The sequence below is a fragment of the Pteronotus mesoamericanus genome, unplaced genomic scaffold, assembly GCF_021234165.1.
Source record: "Pteronotus mesoamericanus isolate MK-2021 breed Mesoamerican mustached bat unplaced genomic scaffold, CSHL_Meso_final scaffold_85, whole genome shotgun sequence".
In the NCBI taxonomy this organism is placed as follows: domain Eukaryota; kingdom Metazoa; phylum Chordata; class Mammalia; order Chiroptera; family Mormoopidae; genus Pteronotus; species Pteronotus mesoamericanus.
In genome coordinates, this window is record NW_026555329.1 from 35,526,895 (window position 1) to 35,545,906 (window position 19,012).

The following is a 19,012-nucleotide window of genomic DNA, read 5'->3' on the forward strand; positions in this document are numbered from 1 at the left end:
TTAGGGTAAAGGTATAGCCACCAAATAAAGACCTAACAAAAATTTCCTTGTGAGGTAGGCAGTATCACACATTAATAAAATGGGACTTTAAGGTTTAATTTCTTTTGTAGTGCTCTTTTCAGAAAAGCTTTAGAATAATTAAATTTTTTCATTTTATTACAATTCTTAGAAAAGAAGAAAAGTGAGCCTTGAAGGTAAAAGAGATACAGAAGAGGAGGAAAACAAAGAAGGAAAAACCAATACCAGTACGTTGCTTACTTACATACACCACTGAAAAGATCCCACTGTACCGCTTTGTTTTGACTCCAAACAGGTATTTTAACATGGAGGTGAAGACATGCACAGCTGCTGCCGTGGTAAAGCCACGCACCAGGGGCTCTGTGAGATATATGGCCACGAATCCAAATCTACAGACACCTAGGCAAAACTATTTTTTTTAATGACAAAGAAACAAATAAATCACATGATAGATTGGGAAGTTAAAACCAAGAGAAAACACACAGAAGTTCTTTCCGGAACACTTTCTACCACTGCAAACTTACACCTGCAGCAGTTCAGTCGCTAACAAATCAACCACTGGTTGTACAAAAACCAGTGGAAGGTTTGGAATGTCTCGGAGTCTCAAAGGGCATTGGGCACACTCATACTTTCCCTGTCTCTCAGAACCGGGACATGTTTAGTCAATGTCATTTCCTGTTCCTTCCAGGCCGATAAGAGAAGCCCTATTCCCACTACCAATCAACACTGTATCAAACTTTTCTTGCTTTTGGAATCTCTAAAGTAACCAGCTAAAGCTTGCTAGCTCCTAATAAACGTCCATTGAAGTAAGGCATATAGTTGGGCAGGTGGTTCCTGAGCGCCATGAACCCTGAGCTCTGGGTTCTTGCGTGCTGCCCCCACCCACCATGTAGACCAGCCAAGAGTGCTCAACAGGTATTTCTGAGATGAACACTCGAGAGACCATCTCCCCATCTGTGAGTCTTACCTGAATGATTCCTGAAAGTAAGGTCACAGACATGGCGACTTTCACTCTCAAGGCATCTCTTGCTTCTGTACCGTTGGTTGCGTTTACTCCTCCCGGAATGACTATATCATCTGGTACTAATCGAACAGCCACACCGCCAATCATCAGGCTAATAACAGCAAACGGACCTGAAATAATGAAGCATTAATCAACGAAATCATTTTCAGCGTATCTGAGTGTTGCCAGTACGCTAGAGAACACAGGTGAAGTCAACGACTCATCATTGACATAAAATTGCACTGCTCTCCATGAGCATTAACCACTGCTTGTGGTTTATATGTAAACTGCGTGTGTGCAGATTGTATTCTCCAAAAATGACTATGATGCTATCTTCCATCCCACAGACTTTTCTAGAATGTTGACATTTCCCCATTAAGAGGTAGACTAATTCTTAATTCCCCTCTCCTTGAATCTGGGAGGACTTGAAACATACTAGTAACTGAAAGAATGCAGCAGAAGTGATACTGCTGACTTCTGAGGCTAGGAGACAAAAGGTGATGCAGCTGCCACTTGAGAGCTGTTGCACTTGCTTGTGCTGGAGTCCCAAGTGTGAGAAAGCTCTAATTAGGACCGCTTGGAGAGAAGGGAGAGAGGAGACAGGCGGGTGGGGAGAGAGCGGGGCAGAGGGGAAGAGAAGAGGGTGAGAGAGAAGGAGAGAGGGGCAGGTTCAGGCTTCCTGCAGCTGCTCCAGCCCCCCCGCCCTTCTGACTCTCAACTGCATGAGACTCTGATCCAGAAGTGCCCAGGTGAGCCTTTCCCAAATCCTGACCCACAGGAATTTCGACCCATAATATAATTATTCTTGTTTTAAGCTGCTAAATTTGGGGGGGGGGGTATTTCTTACCTAGGAATGGACATCTGAAACATTGTGCCTGTGTTCGCTAGTGGCAGCCTTGCACAGCACCAACACTATTATAAAATGCATAAATCTGATACTAAATTCACTAAAGGGAATCCATGTACAATTCAGAGCCTTAAGTCAGATGAAAATGCAGTACATGCGCAGTAATTAGGAACTTGCAGTACCACTAATAATATAGAAAGAAAAGCCAGATGCAAGCAAATTTATGAACTAAAGCACTTATTTCACAGATTTTAACAACTGCTCTTCTTACATAATAAAGATTATGCCAAGATTATAAGAAAGCTATTAGTTCTAGAAATATTGTGGGGAGTATATTTTTTAAAAGCACCTATTGGGTATGCAGTAAGTTATTATTAAGCAAGTTATTGCTTAATACTAAGACATATTATTGTATTTTATTAAGCAATATTAATATTATTAGGCAAGTTATTATTAAGCATATGTTCTAATAATGAACACAGTAGATTTTTTGGCATATTGCAAAGCTTAGGAATCCAAAAGGAAAAGTACTAAAATATCAAGTACAAGCTTTTACCTATGGATATGTGTCTGGAGGTTCCAAAAAAACAATACATGATAACAGGGTAAAATGAGGAGTACAGGCCAAACACCGGGGGCACAGCTGCCAGCATTGCGAAGGCCAAACCTGTGAGATTAAATACCAAAGAGAAATAGGGAGATTGTTAGAAAACAGGTTCATATCTATTTTTCTATTGGTTCTTTATCTCTGATGAACAAGTGAAAACTGTGTTAACTTGAGCAGATGGATCTTCCTAACTGGCCCGCCCTTCTACTCTGAACCTACACGTGATGCTACATTTGTGCTTAGAGAGTCCAGGCTGAGAGTTTCCCTTGTTATCTCCTCTTTGCCAGGTGGTAGATTATTTTTGCTTTATTCTTTCCCAACTTTAGAGAAGGGCAGGAAATCTCACCTGCCTGGCACAGTTGTAATCTGGTGTTGTTGCCCAAATGCTGGCTGTTTCTCTAATGGGGTGGTTTTGTGGGTTCCTTGGGGACCCCCTTTCAATAAGGAACTCCCCCTGTACCATTTCCCTGGCCAATGTAAAGCCTTCTCCCTCTGACCTCAGCCCTTACACGTCCCAGGTTCTTATACTGCATCCAGGTTCTTTCTGTTGGCCTATGCTCATCCTATAGGCTGTTTTCTTGGGCAGGGACCTTTCAAATGAGTCAAGCCTGATTATCTGTGGGGCACTCCGTTACCTACAGGCAAAGCTTGGCACCTCAACCCAAGAAAATTTGGAAGTGCAGGCCATGCCCACTGGAGGACTCTCTCTTTACTCTGCTGTCACAGGCAGTTTACACCCTTTTACTTGTAGATTTTTTTTCCTTGCAGGAATTAGGCAACAGTTCTCACAGACTTCAGGGGACACATGTCCAGCTGTTGAGTGGTTCTCTTGCAGTTCTTCCTTCTGTGATTTTAGACGGAGAGGAAATGCATAGGGCTTTCACCTCTAGAATAATCCTCTAAAAAATCCTCATTTCGCTTCTAATATCAGCCTACTCCTCTCATAGTTTCTCATAGATGGTCTGGCATTCCTCCTCAGAATGTGGAGGCAATAAATACCTTTTGTTCTTAGCTTTGGGGCCTCAGCCAAACATCTGGGATCACTAGAAAATTCACTCAATTCAGTTTCATGTTACTAAAAAAAAAAAGTTTGAGCAAAAAAAGTTGGGGAAGAATTCCTGTTTCATATGTAATAATGCACACATTTTAATGTTGTCTTCTTTAAAAAACAAACTTTATCTCTCACAAAGAAACACATATCTGTAGTTAAAAACAAAAAAAGCAAAGAACTACTCCAAGGCTCCAAGGAAGCACCCACACTCTTCTGCCTTACTTCCAGGGTCCGCTCACCTCTGACTCTCTTAGCTGTTTTTCTACCAATTATTTCCAATTTTCTAAATCAGCAGTACTCAGCGGAGACATTTTGCCCTCCACGGGACATGTGACAATGTCTCGAGACATTTCTTATTATTATGACTTGGGGTGGGGGCTGCTATTGGCATCTCATAGGGTGAGGCCAGGGATGCTGCTAAACATCCTATGGTACACAGGACAGTCCCCGCAACATGGTGTGGGGTTGAAACCTTGTTCTAAATAATGTTTGCATCATTATTTCTTAGTTTAAAGGTTTTAGACAAACTATTGACTTTTTATTTTGTGTTTCTTCAGTTTATATCATACTTATGTGACTTTTTTTCCATTTTAGAAAGTTTTGGGATCTATTTATCCCTGGTATCCTGATGTTTTACTACAGTGTGCCTTGTTTTAAGTTATTTTTCATTTAGTTTGCTGGGTTCTTGGTATTGCTCTCAGTCTGAAAACTCATGTATTTCAATTTTGAGACTATTCTCTGATAATCTCTTCTCTTTTGTTTACCCTCTTCTTTCTGGAACTCCCAGTAGATACATGATAAAACAACAGTATCAAGCCTCTGATCTTTATCCCTTATTGTCCATTTATTTATCTTTTCCTTCTACCTCCAGGAGATCCACCCTACTTTATCTTCTAACCTTTTGACTGAATATTTTATTACAGCTACTATATTTTTAATTTCATGAGCTCTTTCTTATTCTCTGAGTGTTCTTTTAAAAATTGCATCCTGTTCTTGATTCATGGATTCAATGTTTTTATATCTTGCTAAGGATATTGTAGTGCAAATATTTTTTATTTTGCCCTCCCCATTATTTATGTTCCCAAAGAGTGTTCTGTTTGTGGATGGTTGTCTGTCTTTCTTGAAGGTTCACATGCATTGGCCCACTTTGTTTACTGACGGAACGTATTGTAGGGCAACTGGGAGACCAGGTAGCATCTTCACCGGGGACCCCCCAGTTATCACTACAGGTCTTTTTTTGCAGAGCAGTTCACTGTCTGCCTTGGGCTATCAGTTCTTGCACACTCTTTGGAGTTGAATAGGCCAGGAAGAGCCTTTGTTAGCTGATAGTTCAATGTGTAGACTTTTACTTAATCCTCCTGACACCTTACAATAATTTCATTCTACCACCCACTGCAAGGTGTAGATGTGGGGGCCTGAGTGTCCATGTGCGACTTGTTACAGATTTTCAACTGATTCCCCAGCTTCTAATTCTCAGCCCAACTCTCACCTTTGACAATACTTGGAGCCTTCAATTTTCCAATGTTCTGCAGGGCAGGCATCTATGTATCAAATTTGTCCACACTGATAATTCAGTTGTCACTTGTTCATAGGTTGACATCTTTTTTTTTTTTTTCCTGCTCCACAGTGTCTCCTTTCCCATTTTCTCTGTCCTTGCTAGTTATACCATTTGCCCTCGTTTACCACGATCCTCTGGGTATTTTAAGTGAATTAGAAATAGAAGCATGTATGCAATCTGCCATTCTTGACAAAGTCTTTTTTGCTAATTTAAATGATTTATCAATCACAAGAAATTAAATTTACTATGTCTTAGATTTTTATTTTTGCTATATTTTGCTTTTCATACTTACCTATCTTCATTGACTAATGATTAGTAGAAAAATACCTTATTGATCCAAATTTGATTGTGGGGTGACCTACACTGCTCAGCAATGCACAATCTTCTGGATTATTCCATTTGAAATAATTTCTTCCTTTCTGTAATACCACAGCGCCCCCACCCCCATCCCGGTACTTCTTTTTTAAAAAATACCTTTCTTTTTTATTTTTAAATTTTGATTGTATTTATTGGGGGTGACATGGGTTAATAAAATTACATAGTTTTCAAGTGTACGATTCTATAATACATCATCTGTAAACCATATATATGTTCACCACCCAACATCAAGTCTCCTTCCTACTTTCTGACACCATTTATCTCTCCTTTAACATCTTCTAATTCCCCAACCTCCCCTTCCCTCTAGTAATCACCAGACTGTTGTCTGTGCCTCTGACTTTTTTTTTTTTTTGCTCAATTCCTTCACCATTTTCATCCAGCTCACCATACCCCTCCCCTCTGAGAGCTGTCAATCTGTTCTCTGTATCTATGAGTCTGTTTCTATTTTGTTAGTTTATTTTGTTCATTAGATTCCACATGTAAGTGAAATCATATGGTACTTGTCTTTCTCTGACTGGCTTATTTCACTTAGCATAATATTCTCCAGGTCCATCCAAGCTATTGCAAAAGGTAAGATTTCCTTCTTTTTTTATGGCCAAATAGTATTTCATTGTGTAAATGTACCACAGCCATTTTTATCCATTATCTACTGATGGGCACTTGGGCTGCTTCCAAATCTTGGCTATGGTAAATAACTCTGCAATGAGCATAAGGATGTATATATCCTTTTGAATTAGTGTTTCAGGTTTCTTCAGGTATATTCCCAGAAGTGGAATCCTTGGGTCATAAGGCAGTTGCATTTTTAATTTTTTGAGGAAACTCCACACTGTTTTCCACAGTGGCTGACCAGTCTGCAATCCCATTAACACTGCACGAGGATTCCCTTTTTTCCACATCCTTGCCAACACTTGTTGTTTGTTGATATTGATGACAGCCATTTCTGGCAGGTATGAGGCGATAGCTCATTCTGTTTTTAATTTGCATCTCTCTGATGATTAGTGATGTTGGGGATCTTTTCATATGTCTATTGGCCATGTGTATGTCCTTTTTGGAAAAGTGTCTATTCAGGTCCTCAGCCCATTTTTTAATTAACTAGTTTGGCTTTTTTGGTGTTGAATTGTATAAGTTCTTTATAAATTTTGGATATTAACCCCTTATCAGATGTATTGTATCACTGGTGAATATGTTCTCCCATTCAATGGACTGTCTTTTTATTTTGTTTATGGTTTCCTTTGCTGTGCAAAAACTTTTTACTTTGATGTAGTCCTATTTGTTTACCTTTTTTCTTTTGTTTCCTTTGCCCAAGGAGATATGTCAGAAAAAAAATATTGCTACAAGAAATGTCTGAGATTCTACTGTCTATGTTTACGTCTAGGATTTTTATGGCTTTGAATCTTACATTTAAGTCTTTAATCCACTTTAAGTTTATTCTTATGTATGATATAAATTGGCAATCTAGTTTCATTTTTTTTCATGCACCTGTCCATTTTCCCCAACAGTATTTATTGAATAAACTGTCTTTACCCCATTGTATGTTCTTGCCTCCTTTGTCAAATATTAATTGACCATAAAAGTGTAGGTTAATATCTGGGCTCTCTATTCTGTTCCATTTATGTATATGTCTGTTTTTATGCCAGTACAATGCTATTTTGATTACTATGGCTTTGTAGTATAGTTTGATATAGGGCAGTGTGATACCTCCAAATTTATTCTTCTTTCCCAAGATTGCTGTGACTATTTGGGGGCCTCTTGTTCCATATACATTTCTGGAATATTTGCTTTAGTTTCTGTGAAATACACCATTGATATTTTGATAGAAATTGCATTGACTCTATAGATTGCTTTGGGTAGTGTGGACATTTTAATGTTGTTAATTATTCTTATTCATAAACACAGTATAAGCTTCTAATTATTTGTATCTTCTTCGATTTCTTTCTTCAATGTATTATAATTTTCTGGGTATAGGTCTTTTATATCCTCGGTTAAATTTATTCTTTGGCATTTTATTATTATTTTTTGATGCAATTGTAAGTGGAATTGTTCTCTTAGTTTCCTTTTTGGATAGTTTATTATTAGTGTATAAAAATGCAACTGATTCCTGGTTATTAATTTTGTATCCTGCTACTTTACTAAATTCATTTATCAGTTCTAGTAGTTGTGTTTTTTTGTGTGTGAAATCTTTAGGTTTTTCTACATGCAGTATCATATCATCTGTAAATAATGAGAGGTTTACTTCTTCCTTTCTGATTTGGATGTCTTTTATTTCTTCTTGTCTCATTGCTGGGGCTATGAGTTACTGTGTTAATAAGAGAGGTAAAAGTGGACATCCTGATTTTGTTCCCGTGCTTAAGGATAACTAATGCTTTTAGTTTTTGCCCTTGAATATGATATTAGCTGTAGGTTTTTTGTATATGGCCTTTATTATGTGGAAGTACGTTCCCTCTATTCCCACTTTGCTGAGAGTTTTTATCATAAATGATGCTGGATTTTAGCAAATGCTTTTTCTAAAGCAATAGATCATTTGCAATGATCTATTGATAAGATCATGTGATTTTTGCCTTTCATTTTGTTTACATGATGTTTCACATTTATTGGTTTGCAGATATTGTACCAACCTTACATCCGAGGAATAAATCCCACGTGATCATATTGTATGGTCTTTTTAATGTATTGCTAGATTTGGTTTGCTAATATTTTGTTGAGTATATTAGTATCTATGTTCAGCAGGGATATTAACTTATAATTTTTTTGTAGTGTCTTTATTTGGTTTTGGAATTAGGATAATACAGGCCCATAAAATGAACTTGGGAGTCTTCATCTGAGGAAATGTTTATTGTATCCTTTAGTGGCTTTGTCTATTACCATGGTTTAAATGCTACTCATATGTCAAAGATTCCCAAATTGGTGTCTGTAGCCCACACATATCTTTTGAGTACATTTTATATTAAACATAAATATGAAATGTCCATTTGTCTATCCCATAAGCATCTCAATTTTAACATAATCATACTTCCTCTTTAATTCCCTTCTGTTATTATGTCTGCAATTGGCACCTCCAACCCTCAGGTGTTTGAACTAAAAATCTGAGTCATTCTTGACCATTCCTCTTCCTCATTGTCCTTACACCCAGCTCATAATTCCAGAAACTTTGAAGTAATTCTTGACACATCTTGCTTCCTTATTCTCCTCCAAATAGTGCAATAGCCAATCTTAGCAAAAAATATAGCTTGTATCTTTTCAATTCTTTCCATTTTTACAATCATCACTCTAGTTTATGATACAAGAAGGCTAACAGGTAAAAGAAAAATTTGAAATGGCATTTTAGTGGAAACCTAACATCTAAATCTTGAAGATTTCTTTGTAGTATTAGTTTGCATGGATTCACTGGAGTCATTTCCTGTAGCTTTGCCAGACCAACTGGACTGAACGGCAGTTAACTTTTTTCCCATGTCAGATGCTGGGCCTGTTTGCTCCTCTCCCTGCTCCTCACCTCTGCCTTTGAATCTGTCCTTCTCTATCAGTGGGGTGTTGGTGCCAAAGTGGCTATGGAAAACTGTCCTAAACATGGCTTAAGGCTTTTATTTAGTAGATTCAATAGATTTGGTAAATCACACACTTGGAAAATTTACAACTCTGCCAATGATCACTAGGGGATTTTTTTTTTTTTTTGACACCTGATCACTCGATAATTAATTTTAAGGAAATTAGAGAAAGGAATAGATTCTTGGCCAGCTAATGCTAAAGGTTGCTGGAGCCACATCACCTTTGCTTATACTGAGTCATTTTCACGTTGTTTGATCTCCTGACATTCATTCTGGTGCCCCTCCACCAACCAAATCCACTCTCCAAACAGCAGTCTCAGTTGAAAGCATGCGGATGGCTGTCACTGCACTCAGCATGGACCCCAAAGGGGCTGACAAAAGGCACCCTGCAAGCTGGGCAGACATGCCTCTGCCCGCCTTGCTCTAAGAACTTTGTCTTTCTTTTAATTCAAGTCTTCAAACACCCAATTCTTTTCCTGCCAAGTGCCTGCACACATGTAATGCCTTCTGCCCGAAATGCATTTCCTCGCATTCTTTACCTGCCTTCTCCTTCAGGTTACAGCTCAAATCTCATTTCATTAAAGAGGTTTTGTTTGTTTGTTTGTTTTTTGTGATTTACCTACTTAAAGTAGGTCTCCCTGTGATTATCTTGTAGTACCCTGTATTTTCCTTCATAGTGTTTAACATCATTTATAAGTAAAAATTTGTATGTTCTTTTATTTGCTTCATGTCTCCCTGATTGGAAATTAGTTCCACAAGGACAGGTAAGGCCAGGCAGATGCTTGATAAACAAGTGTGACTACATGAATAAATTACTGAGATGTCCTTAAATTTTTATATCATATATAAAAATCACACAAATGCAGAGGAACTGAGTATTTCATGGTCTGTTATAATTAGAATGTGAACTTGTAGGAAACAGCTTTAATGACGACAATGCCAACAGCATGTCACAGTGACTGATTAACCCGGTCAGTTCCCACCTGGACTGATCTGCAAAACAATATCAACATATTCTGCTACTATTATCTCAGGGGCTTTGTAAGGGTTACATTTTTCTGAAGAATTATTTTAAAATGGTAAAGTTTCCTGGGATGATATAAAAACTATAAATTTGCAATCATGATGAAGTTAAACAGAGAAAAAGTCAAGCAATTGTTTGAGGAGATGGTAGTAAGAGAAACAAACAAATATAAATACATAAATATGTCCTACTGACCTTGAGGAAGCTGCAGCACCCCGGTGCTTATGCCTGAGACCAAGTCACCTAGCACATACTCCTTGAATTTGTATGCTGGCAGCCACTTAGTGATGGGTAAGAACATATAAATGATATTTCTTATTTTCTTAGGAGTACATCTGGAAGGACAAAGAAAGATAGAGAAAAAAGTGAGGAACATTTCTGTAGACTTCAAACCAAGGGATTTTCCCTTCCTTAACCCTGGAGTGATAAGGAAAACATTTGCCACTGGTGCTGAGGATAAATTTTTCATTCTGCAGAGATCAGAGACAAGAAGAGCTGCTTCTTGCAATTTTGTGTTCTTGTTGGGAACACCTAAACCAACTCCATAATAACGCTCTACAATAGACCTTGAAAAATTAGAAAAATCCAGCTTCACAATAATTGAGATCACCCAGAAGCTATTTTTTAATCCTCACCTGAATATATGTTTATTTTTTAGACAGAGAGGAGAGGAAGGGAAGGAGGGAGGGAGGGAGAGAGAGAAACATCCATTGGTTGCCTCCCATATGCATCCCAACCTGGGATTGAACTTGCAACCTAGGTATGTGCCGCTAACTGGGAACTGAGCGTGCAACCTTTTGGTGCACAGGATGACAATCTAACAAATTGAGTCACCCAGCCAGGGGCAGAAGCTCTTATTTTAATAGATGAAATCCTTACTGTAGTTTCTACGTTGGTATAAAAGTAGGGCAATTACTTACTGAGTGAGTTAATTTTTGAAAGTGGAACCACTGACCAGCATCTGCCCATTTAATTTTCCCCTTTCTTATAAAGTGAAGGAGATTTATACAGGTATTCTGAGCTTTATTATTATGTGTCCATTGCTTTAGGGTCTTTGATTAAGTAAACTCAAAACATGATTTGTCACTGGAGTGTAGTAGCTGAATCTATTATGTCTGGTTTTCTTGGTTAGGTGGGACACCAAGCTGATAAAACCAAGGCCTTGCATTTGATCTCTGTATGGTTCAAAAAACTTTGATGCACAGACCATGCTCTGGGTCTTGGTCATTCACTTTGGCCAGACTACGCCAATAATCAAAGACCTCACTGAGTAAGAATATGGATAGATGAGTTCCACTGCCACTCTGAAAACCTCAAGTCCTCCTTGTGACAAAGCAGTAATTTATTCCATTTAAAATATAATACATTACTGCAGCATATGTGGTATCATGGTATTTTGCATAGCATCTCTAGCAGTTAAGAGTATCTGGTAATTAGATGAAGGAAGATATTGAATGCAAAATCTGAGGCATCTGTGGCAAGAGTAATGAATTTGAGTGAAACAAAATAGATTTGATACATTATTTAGAAAATTGAGATATTAATGATAGCTACATTATAAAGTGCTTGCCATTTGCCTAACCCCTAGTGACTCTAGGATGTAAGTATTATTATTGTCCCCATTTTACAGAGCAGGAAACTCAAGCATACAGCTGGTAGCTGGTTGGGACTAAAATTAAAGCTGAGACAGTCTGACTCCAGTGTATACATTTTTTCACCTCTCCTGGTGATTATACCTCGAGCACAGGACCACTATGAAGCTTTAAAAAAATACAGAACACAGAAGGTGTGGGCTCAAGGGTTCAGGAGGCAGTAGTCAAATGGTTTGGTTTTGAAATTTGGGAGATATCAACAGGCATACATGTATTAGCATTCCCTGGCCTGCAACAAGGCTTTGTAAGTGTCTTCAAAATTAAGTCATAGAACACTTAGGGACCTTAGATTGGGGAACATAGATTCAGAAGAGGTGGATATTTGAAGGTGGTGGAGAATTGGAAAGCAGGCTATTTATATAAACTTTTACACATACATCTCCAAGGCATAGCAGAAATTTAGTAAATATGGTGAAATACATAATGAAGCCTGGGCTCAATCAAATATCTATCACTGACTGAACCCTGTGGACAGTTCTGCAAATCATGAGTGCTCACCATTTGCTTTTTTCTCCATTCCACGAGATTTTCCTTATGCATTTATCTTGCTTCTTTCATGTGAATGACAGAATAGGGAAAGAGGTTAAAACACAACATACGTGAATGCCTGTTTCAGCTTATCCCCAATGGAATCCGGAATCTTGTCCTTCTTGTGAAGCCTTTCCTGGAGGACCAGATGACTGAAGACCGGCCTATCCACACAGAACCTTTGGGTTGCTGCAAGGATTTCATTCTCTTCAGTATGATCCATAGTACTCTGAAATTATTCATCAACAGCACAAGACAAGCATTTCCGAGTGTCACTAGGGAGAAAATAAAAACTCTATTTCAGATGCCAAAATCCAGCTGATGACTGTTCTTGCGCACCTCTTTCTTGTGGTATTCTAAGTTCTTCTGAAGACATCTTCATCTTTGGACACCCCAGAGCACCTAATATAGCGATCTGTACATAGTAGGCACTAATAAGTGAAATAAAGTCAATAAAAATCAAATGGCCCCCTGAGCAATTAGTAGGTAATACATATAATTTAACAAAAGTCATATTAAATTCATTAGCTAAATACAGTCAGTTGGCTCCAGCTCCAGGGGAATTGTGAATCAAGACAACTCTGACGATTTACATGTCAAGAAAACAGAAAAAGGGGCAAGATTAGTTCTTAAATTGACTCTGAGATTTTAGAGGTATTAGCCTCCTTTCCAATTATGTATTCACCTTAAATTACACCTTAAATTTGAGTACACCTTAAATTAAATTATGGATCAGCGGTGGGGCTTATATGGCTTTGTGTGGGACATATAATAATATGTTTTAAAGTTGAATATGTTGACATGGGTAAGACTATTAGGATAGTTGATAATTTTTTTTGTTACATGGTAAACACTACTTATATGAACAAAATAAATGACAAAGAATAAAAACTCAATACGTTTCCATATATAAACACGTGTATAAGAATGTTCAGGACTTCTGGCCAAGACGGAGGTGTAGATAGATACACTTTGCCTTCTCGCATAACTAAAACAGGACAACAACAAATTTAAAACAAAAATAACCAGAACTTCCAAAAACTTGAACTCTATGAAAGTCCAAAGACCAAGGAGTTAAAGAAGAAACAGTCATCCAGATTGCAGCACAACACAGCGACATGGGTTGCCCTTGGCCCCCCAGCAAATAATTAAGGCTCTGCCTCTTCCAACATAACAGGTATGCCAAGGCAAAGAAATATGGCCCATATGAAAGAACAGATCAAAGCTCCAAAAACAGAACTAAGCGATAGAGAGATAGCCACCCTAGTAGATGCAGAGCTGGTAATCTGGATGCTCACTGAATTGGTTGAGAATGGTCACAAAATAGAGGAAAAAGGGAAGGCTATGCAAAGTGAAATAAAGAAAAAATACACAGGGACACAATAGTAAAGGGAAGGAAACCGGGTCTCAGATCAATGATTTGGAGCAGAAGGAAGAGATAAACATTCAACCAGAACCGAATGAAGAAACAAGAATTAAGAAAAAAAAATGAGGAGAGGCTTAGGAACCTCTGAGACAACTTTAAACATTCCAACATCCGAATCATAGGGGTGCCAGAGGGAGAGGAGGAGGAGCAAGAAATCAAAAACTTATCTGAACAAATAATGAAAGAAAACTTCCCCAATATGGGGAAGGAAATAGACTTCCAGGAGATCCAGGAAGCTCAGAGAGTCCCAAAGAAGCTGGACCCAAGGAAGCATGCACCAAGGTACATCATAATTACGTTACCCAAGATGAAAGATAAGGGGAGAATCTTAAAAGCAGCCAGAGAAAAGGAGACAGTTGCCTACAAAGGAGTTCTCATAAGGCTATCAGCAGATTACTCAAAAGAAAGCTTAAAGGCAAGAAGGGGCTGGAAAGAAGTATTCAAAGACATGGAAGGCAAGGACCTACATCCGAGATTACTCTCTCCAGCAAAGCTACCATTTAGAATGGAAGGGAAGATAAAGTGCTTCCCAGATAAGGGAAAGTTAAAGGAGTTCATCATTGCCAAGCCCTTATTATATGAAATGTTGAAGGGACTTATCTAAGAAAAAGAAGAAGATCAAAACTATGAACAGTAAAATGACAACAAACTCACAACTATCAACAACTGAACCTAAAAACAAAAACAAACTTAAGCGAACAACTAGAACAGGAACAGAGTCACAGAAATGGAGAGCACATGGAGGGTTGTCGGGGGGAGGGGGAGAATGGGGAAAAGGTACAGGGAATAAGAAGCAAAAATGGTAGGTACAAAATAGACGGGGGGAGATTAAGAACAGTACAGGAAATAGAGAAGCCAAAGAACTTATGTGTATGACCCATGGACATGAACTAAGCGGGGGGAATGCTGGTGGGAGGGAGGTGTGGGGTGGAGGGGAATAATGGGGAGAAAAAAATGGTACAACTGTAACAGCATAATCAATAAAATATACTGGGGAAAAAAAGAATGTTCACTACAGCCCTGGCTGGTGTGGCTCAATGGATTGATTGCTGACTAGCAAACCAAAGGGTTGCTAGTTCAATTCCCAGTCAGGGCACATGCCTGGATTGTAGGCCAGGTCCCCAGCAGGAGGTGCGCAAGAAGCGACCACACATTGATGTTGCTCTTCCTCTTTCTCCCTCCCTTCCCCACTCTCTAAAAATAAATAAATAAAATCTTAAAAAAAGAATATTCACTATAGTTTTATGATCATGAAAGACTGGAAAACATCCAAATGTCTACCTGTATGCAATAAAAAATATATTTTGGTATGGTAATAAATTGAATACTATGTAATATTAGATGTATGGTTTCTTTTTTTGTTTCTTTGTTTTAATCCTCACCTGAGGATATATATTCATTGATTTTAGAGAGAGAGGAAGGAGGGTGGGGGAGAGAAAGAGAGAGAAAGGTAAAGAGAGAGATGGTTGAAGGAGAGACAGACAGAAAGACATCCATTGGTTGCCTCCTAAATACACTTCAACAGGGGATTGAACCTACATCCTAGGTATGTACTCTTACTGAGAATGGAAGCAGTCCTTTGGTGTACAGGATGACATTCCAACCAGCTGTGCCACCCAGCCAGGGTAGATGTATGTTCTGAAAGTTCTCTAGGAAATTTAGATGATCAGGTAGGTGGGTATTTGACATATATAAAAATACAGACTTTCAACTCTCTCTGAACCCAGAACCTTTTAAAAAACAATGTCTGGGCTCTACAGCAGATTAATTAGAACAGAGCCTCTAACAGGGGATGTCAGAAATGCTTTAAAAAAGCATCCTAAGCCCTGACCAGGTGGCTCAGTTGGCTGGAGCATCATCCTGTATATCAAAAAGATAGCGAGTTCCATCCCTGGTTGGGAAAATTAGGGAAGCAATGGATTGATGTTTCTCTCTCACATGGATGTCTCTCTTTCCCTTCCTCTTTCTAAAATCAATAAGCATATATCCTTCGTGAAGATTTTTTAAAAAAGCATCCTAAGACGATTCTAATTAGAGTTAAGAACCATTTACTTATAACCTGAGACAGAAATATACATATGAAAAAGACATGAGAAAATCACACATAAAAATATTGAAAACAAAAGCCAGTTACACTTTTAGAAAATTAATAATGAATCAATGACATGATTAAAGCCAGATGAAATCCTTTTAAAAAAATGATCTTTATAATATATGATATGCTATAATATAAAATAATAAATATAGTAAGTTTTAATATAATATGCATAGAGATTATAAAATTTGAAGAGAAATTTGAAAAATAAGGGCATAATTTTGCAGTAAAAATTGTTCTGGTTTTTAAAGTTTTTTATATTTATTTATTTATTTATATATTTCATTGATTACGCTATTACAGTTGTACCATTTTTTTCTCCCCATTATTCCCCTCCACCCCACACCTCCCTCCCACCAGCATTCCCCCCGCTTAGTTCATGTCCATGGGTCATACACATAAGTTCTTTGGCTTCTCTATTTCCTGTACTGTTCTTAATCTCCCCCCGTCTATTTTGTACCTACCATTTTTGCTTCTTATTCCCTGTACCTTTTCCCCATTCTCCCCCTCCCCCCGACAACCCTCCATGTGCTCTCCATTTCTGTGACTCTGTTCCTGTTCTAGTTGTTCGCTTAAGTTTGTTTTTGTTTTTAGGTTCAGTTGTTGATAGTTGTGAGTTTGTTGTCATTTTACTGTTCATAGTTTTGATCTTCTTCTTTTTCTTAGATAAGTCCCTTCAACATTTCATATAATAAGGGCTTGGCAATGATGAACTCCTTTAACTTTCCCTTATCTGGGAAGCACTTTATCTTCCCTTCCATTCTAAATGGTAGCTTTGCTGGAGAGAGTAATCTCGGATGTAGGTCCTTGCCTTCCATGTCTTTGAATACTTCTTTCCAGCCCCTTCTTGCCTTTAAGCTTTCTTTTGAGTAATCTGCTGATAGCCTTATGAGAACTCCTTTGTAGGCAACTGTCTCCTTTTCTCTGGCTGCTTTTAAGATTCTCCCCTTATCTTTCATCTTGGGTAACGTAATTATGATGTACCTTGGTGCATGCTTCCTTGGGTCCAGCTTCTTTGGGACTCTCTGAGCTTCCTGGATCTCCTGGAAGTCTATTTCCTTCCCCATATTGGGGAAGTTTTCTTTCATTATTTGTTCAGATAAGTTTTTGATTTCTTGCTCCTCCTCCTCTCCCTCTGGCACCCCTATGATTCGGATGTTGGAATGTTTAAAGTTGTCTCAGAGGTTCCTAAGCCTCTCCTCATTTTTTTTTTCTTAATTCTTGTTTCTTCATTCGGTTCTGGTTGAATGTTTATCTCTTCCTTCTGCTCCAAATCATTGATCTGAGACCCGGTTTCCTTCCCTTTACTATTGTGTCCCTGTGTATTTTTTCTTTATTTCACTTTGCATAGCCTTCCCTTTTTCCTCTATTTTGTGACCATTCTCAACCAATTCAGTGAGCATCCAGATTACCAGCTCTGCATCTACTAGGGTGGCTATCTCTCTATCGCTTAGTTCTGTTTTTGGAGCTTTGATCTGTTCTTTCATATGGGCCATATTTCTTTGCCTTGGCATACCTGTTATGTTGGAAGAGGCAGAGCCTTAATTATTTGCTGGAATGGGGCCAGGTCACTTCGTTGTGACACTGTATATGGGGAAGGGTCCAAAGTGAACAATGGCACTTGCCTGGCTCTCCCCGGGCTTTCAGTCACTTCCCTCACTACCCACAAGCAAAGTGGGCCCTTCTGGTGCTGATTCCCAAGTGGGTGAGTTTGTGTATATTCTAGGACCCTGTGGGTCTTTCCACTGGATCCTCCTGTGAGGCGGGGAGTTTTTCCTGCTGTTGCATCCCCTACAGGTTTTTACAGCCAGAGGTTTTGAGGCTTTTTTTCCCTGCATTGGAAGCCTGGTTTGAGCGGTCTGTCTCACCCCATTTTTCATCCTGGCTTATGCAACTCGAATATGGAACTGCCTGGTCCTCCAGCCACTGCCTTGTGGCGCATCCTCCCCACCCCAGCTGCCCATCTTTGCCCCTTCTCCCAGTCTGGATGAGTGTTTCTTCTTTAACTCCTTGGTTGTCAGGCTTCCACACAGCTTGATTTCTGGACGTTCTGGTTATTTTTTGTATTTAAATTTGTTGTGTCCTTCTTTTGGTTCTGTGAGAGGGCAAACTGTATATACTGAGTCCTCTATCTTGGCTGGAAATTCCAAAACTGGTCCTTTATATTTGCCATTTTCATTCAGGGAAGTAGTTCTCATCCCTGGCTGCACATTGGAATCCCCTGGGCAGCTTTAACTGCTACTGATGCTGACTCCACAGCCAGGGATTCTGATTTAATTGGCCTCGGAGGCAGGCAGGGATAGAGAGTGTAAAACCTCTCCAAGTGATTTTAATGTGCTGTCATGGGTCAAAACCTCTGACTTAGAGGATGGAAATATAAAAACCCACACCCACCTGCCCACCTGCCCAACCAAACAAGAAAAAATTGACAAGCTTGTAAATAAATTGCGTGCAATGCATTCTATCACTCTTTGCTTATATGTATCTTTGAAATATATAATAAAAAACTGCAAAAGAGAAAAATACCTAGCCTAGGTTTTTCAAGCAAAGTCTAGTTTCTATTCTTATATTCTCACAACTAAAAGGAGTTGTGTGTAAGTGGGTGTGCAACATCCACTACACTTCATGGAAATGCAGTATTAGTTGTTATAAACACATCATCCAAGGGTTAAATTAGGAGCAAATCTCAAACAAATTTAGATGGCAAAACATTAGATGGACTTAGAAAAACATTAGGGTATCTACCCTCCATAGGAATGTCAATTAAAATATAGGATGTCCAGTTAAATTTGCATGTTATTAAACAACAAATAATTTTTTTAGTATAAGTATATTCCAAATGTTGCATGGGACATACTTATATTAAAAGTTTATTTTTTACCTCCACTTTAACTGGGTATTTTATTATTATTATTTTCTAAATCAGGCAGAAAGAGGTGATTATTAAATATATTTCAAGTTTTGGGACCCTGGTTATCATCTGTTGGCAGTTGAGAGATGTCTTAAGTGGGATAGGAAAGGGCTGTGGGGAGGGGAGAAGACTGGAAAGCTGAAGGGCATATTATAATGAAGGGCTTTCCTTTTAGAAACTTTTAATGCTCATCAGCAACAATTAAATAATTAAAGTTTCAAAGGCTATCAATAGCCACCTTATCAAAATAGGAGAGGCCAAGTAACCAAGGGACCAACACAAGGAGATCAAATGACCAGACTCTTTTTTAAAATTTTTATTTTTAGACAGAGGGGAAGGGAAGGAGAAAGAGAGGTAGAGAAACATCAATGT

The 19,012-nt window shown here is 38.5% G+C and overlaps 1 protein-coding gene across 1 annotated transcript in view; it reads right to left on the bottom strand.

Annotated features, from left to right (window-relative positions):
• SLC26A5 (solute carrier family 26 member 5) overlaps positions 1-19,012 on the bottom strand; it is a 61,080-nt gene that overhangs the window by 23,432 nt on the left and 18,636 nt on the right. The window contains exons 3-7 of the mRNA XM_054564569.1: positions 12,280-12,483; positions 10,224-10,363; positions 2,425-2,535; positions 986-1,152; positions 263-427 (exon numbers count right to left, since the gene is read on the bottom strand). Of these exons, the coding sequence (XP_054420544.1) occupies positions 263-427; positions 986-1,152; positions 2,425-2,535; positions 10,224-10,363; positions 12,280-12,431 (735 nt within the window). The 5' untranslated portion in view covers positions 12,432-12,483. The remainder of the gene's footprint in view (positions 1-262; positions 428-985; positions 1,153-2,424; positions 2,536-10,223; positions 10,364-12,279; positions 12,484-19,012) is intronic.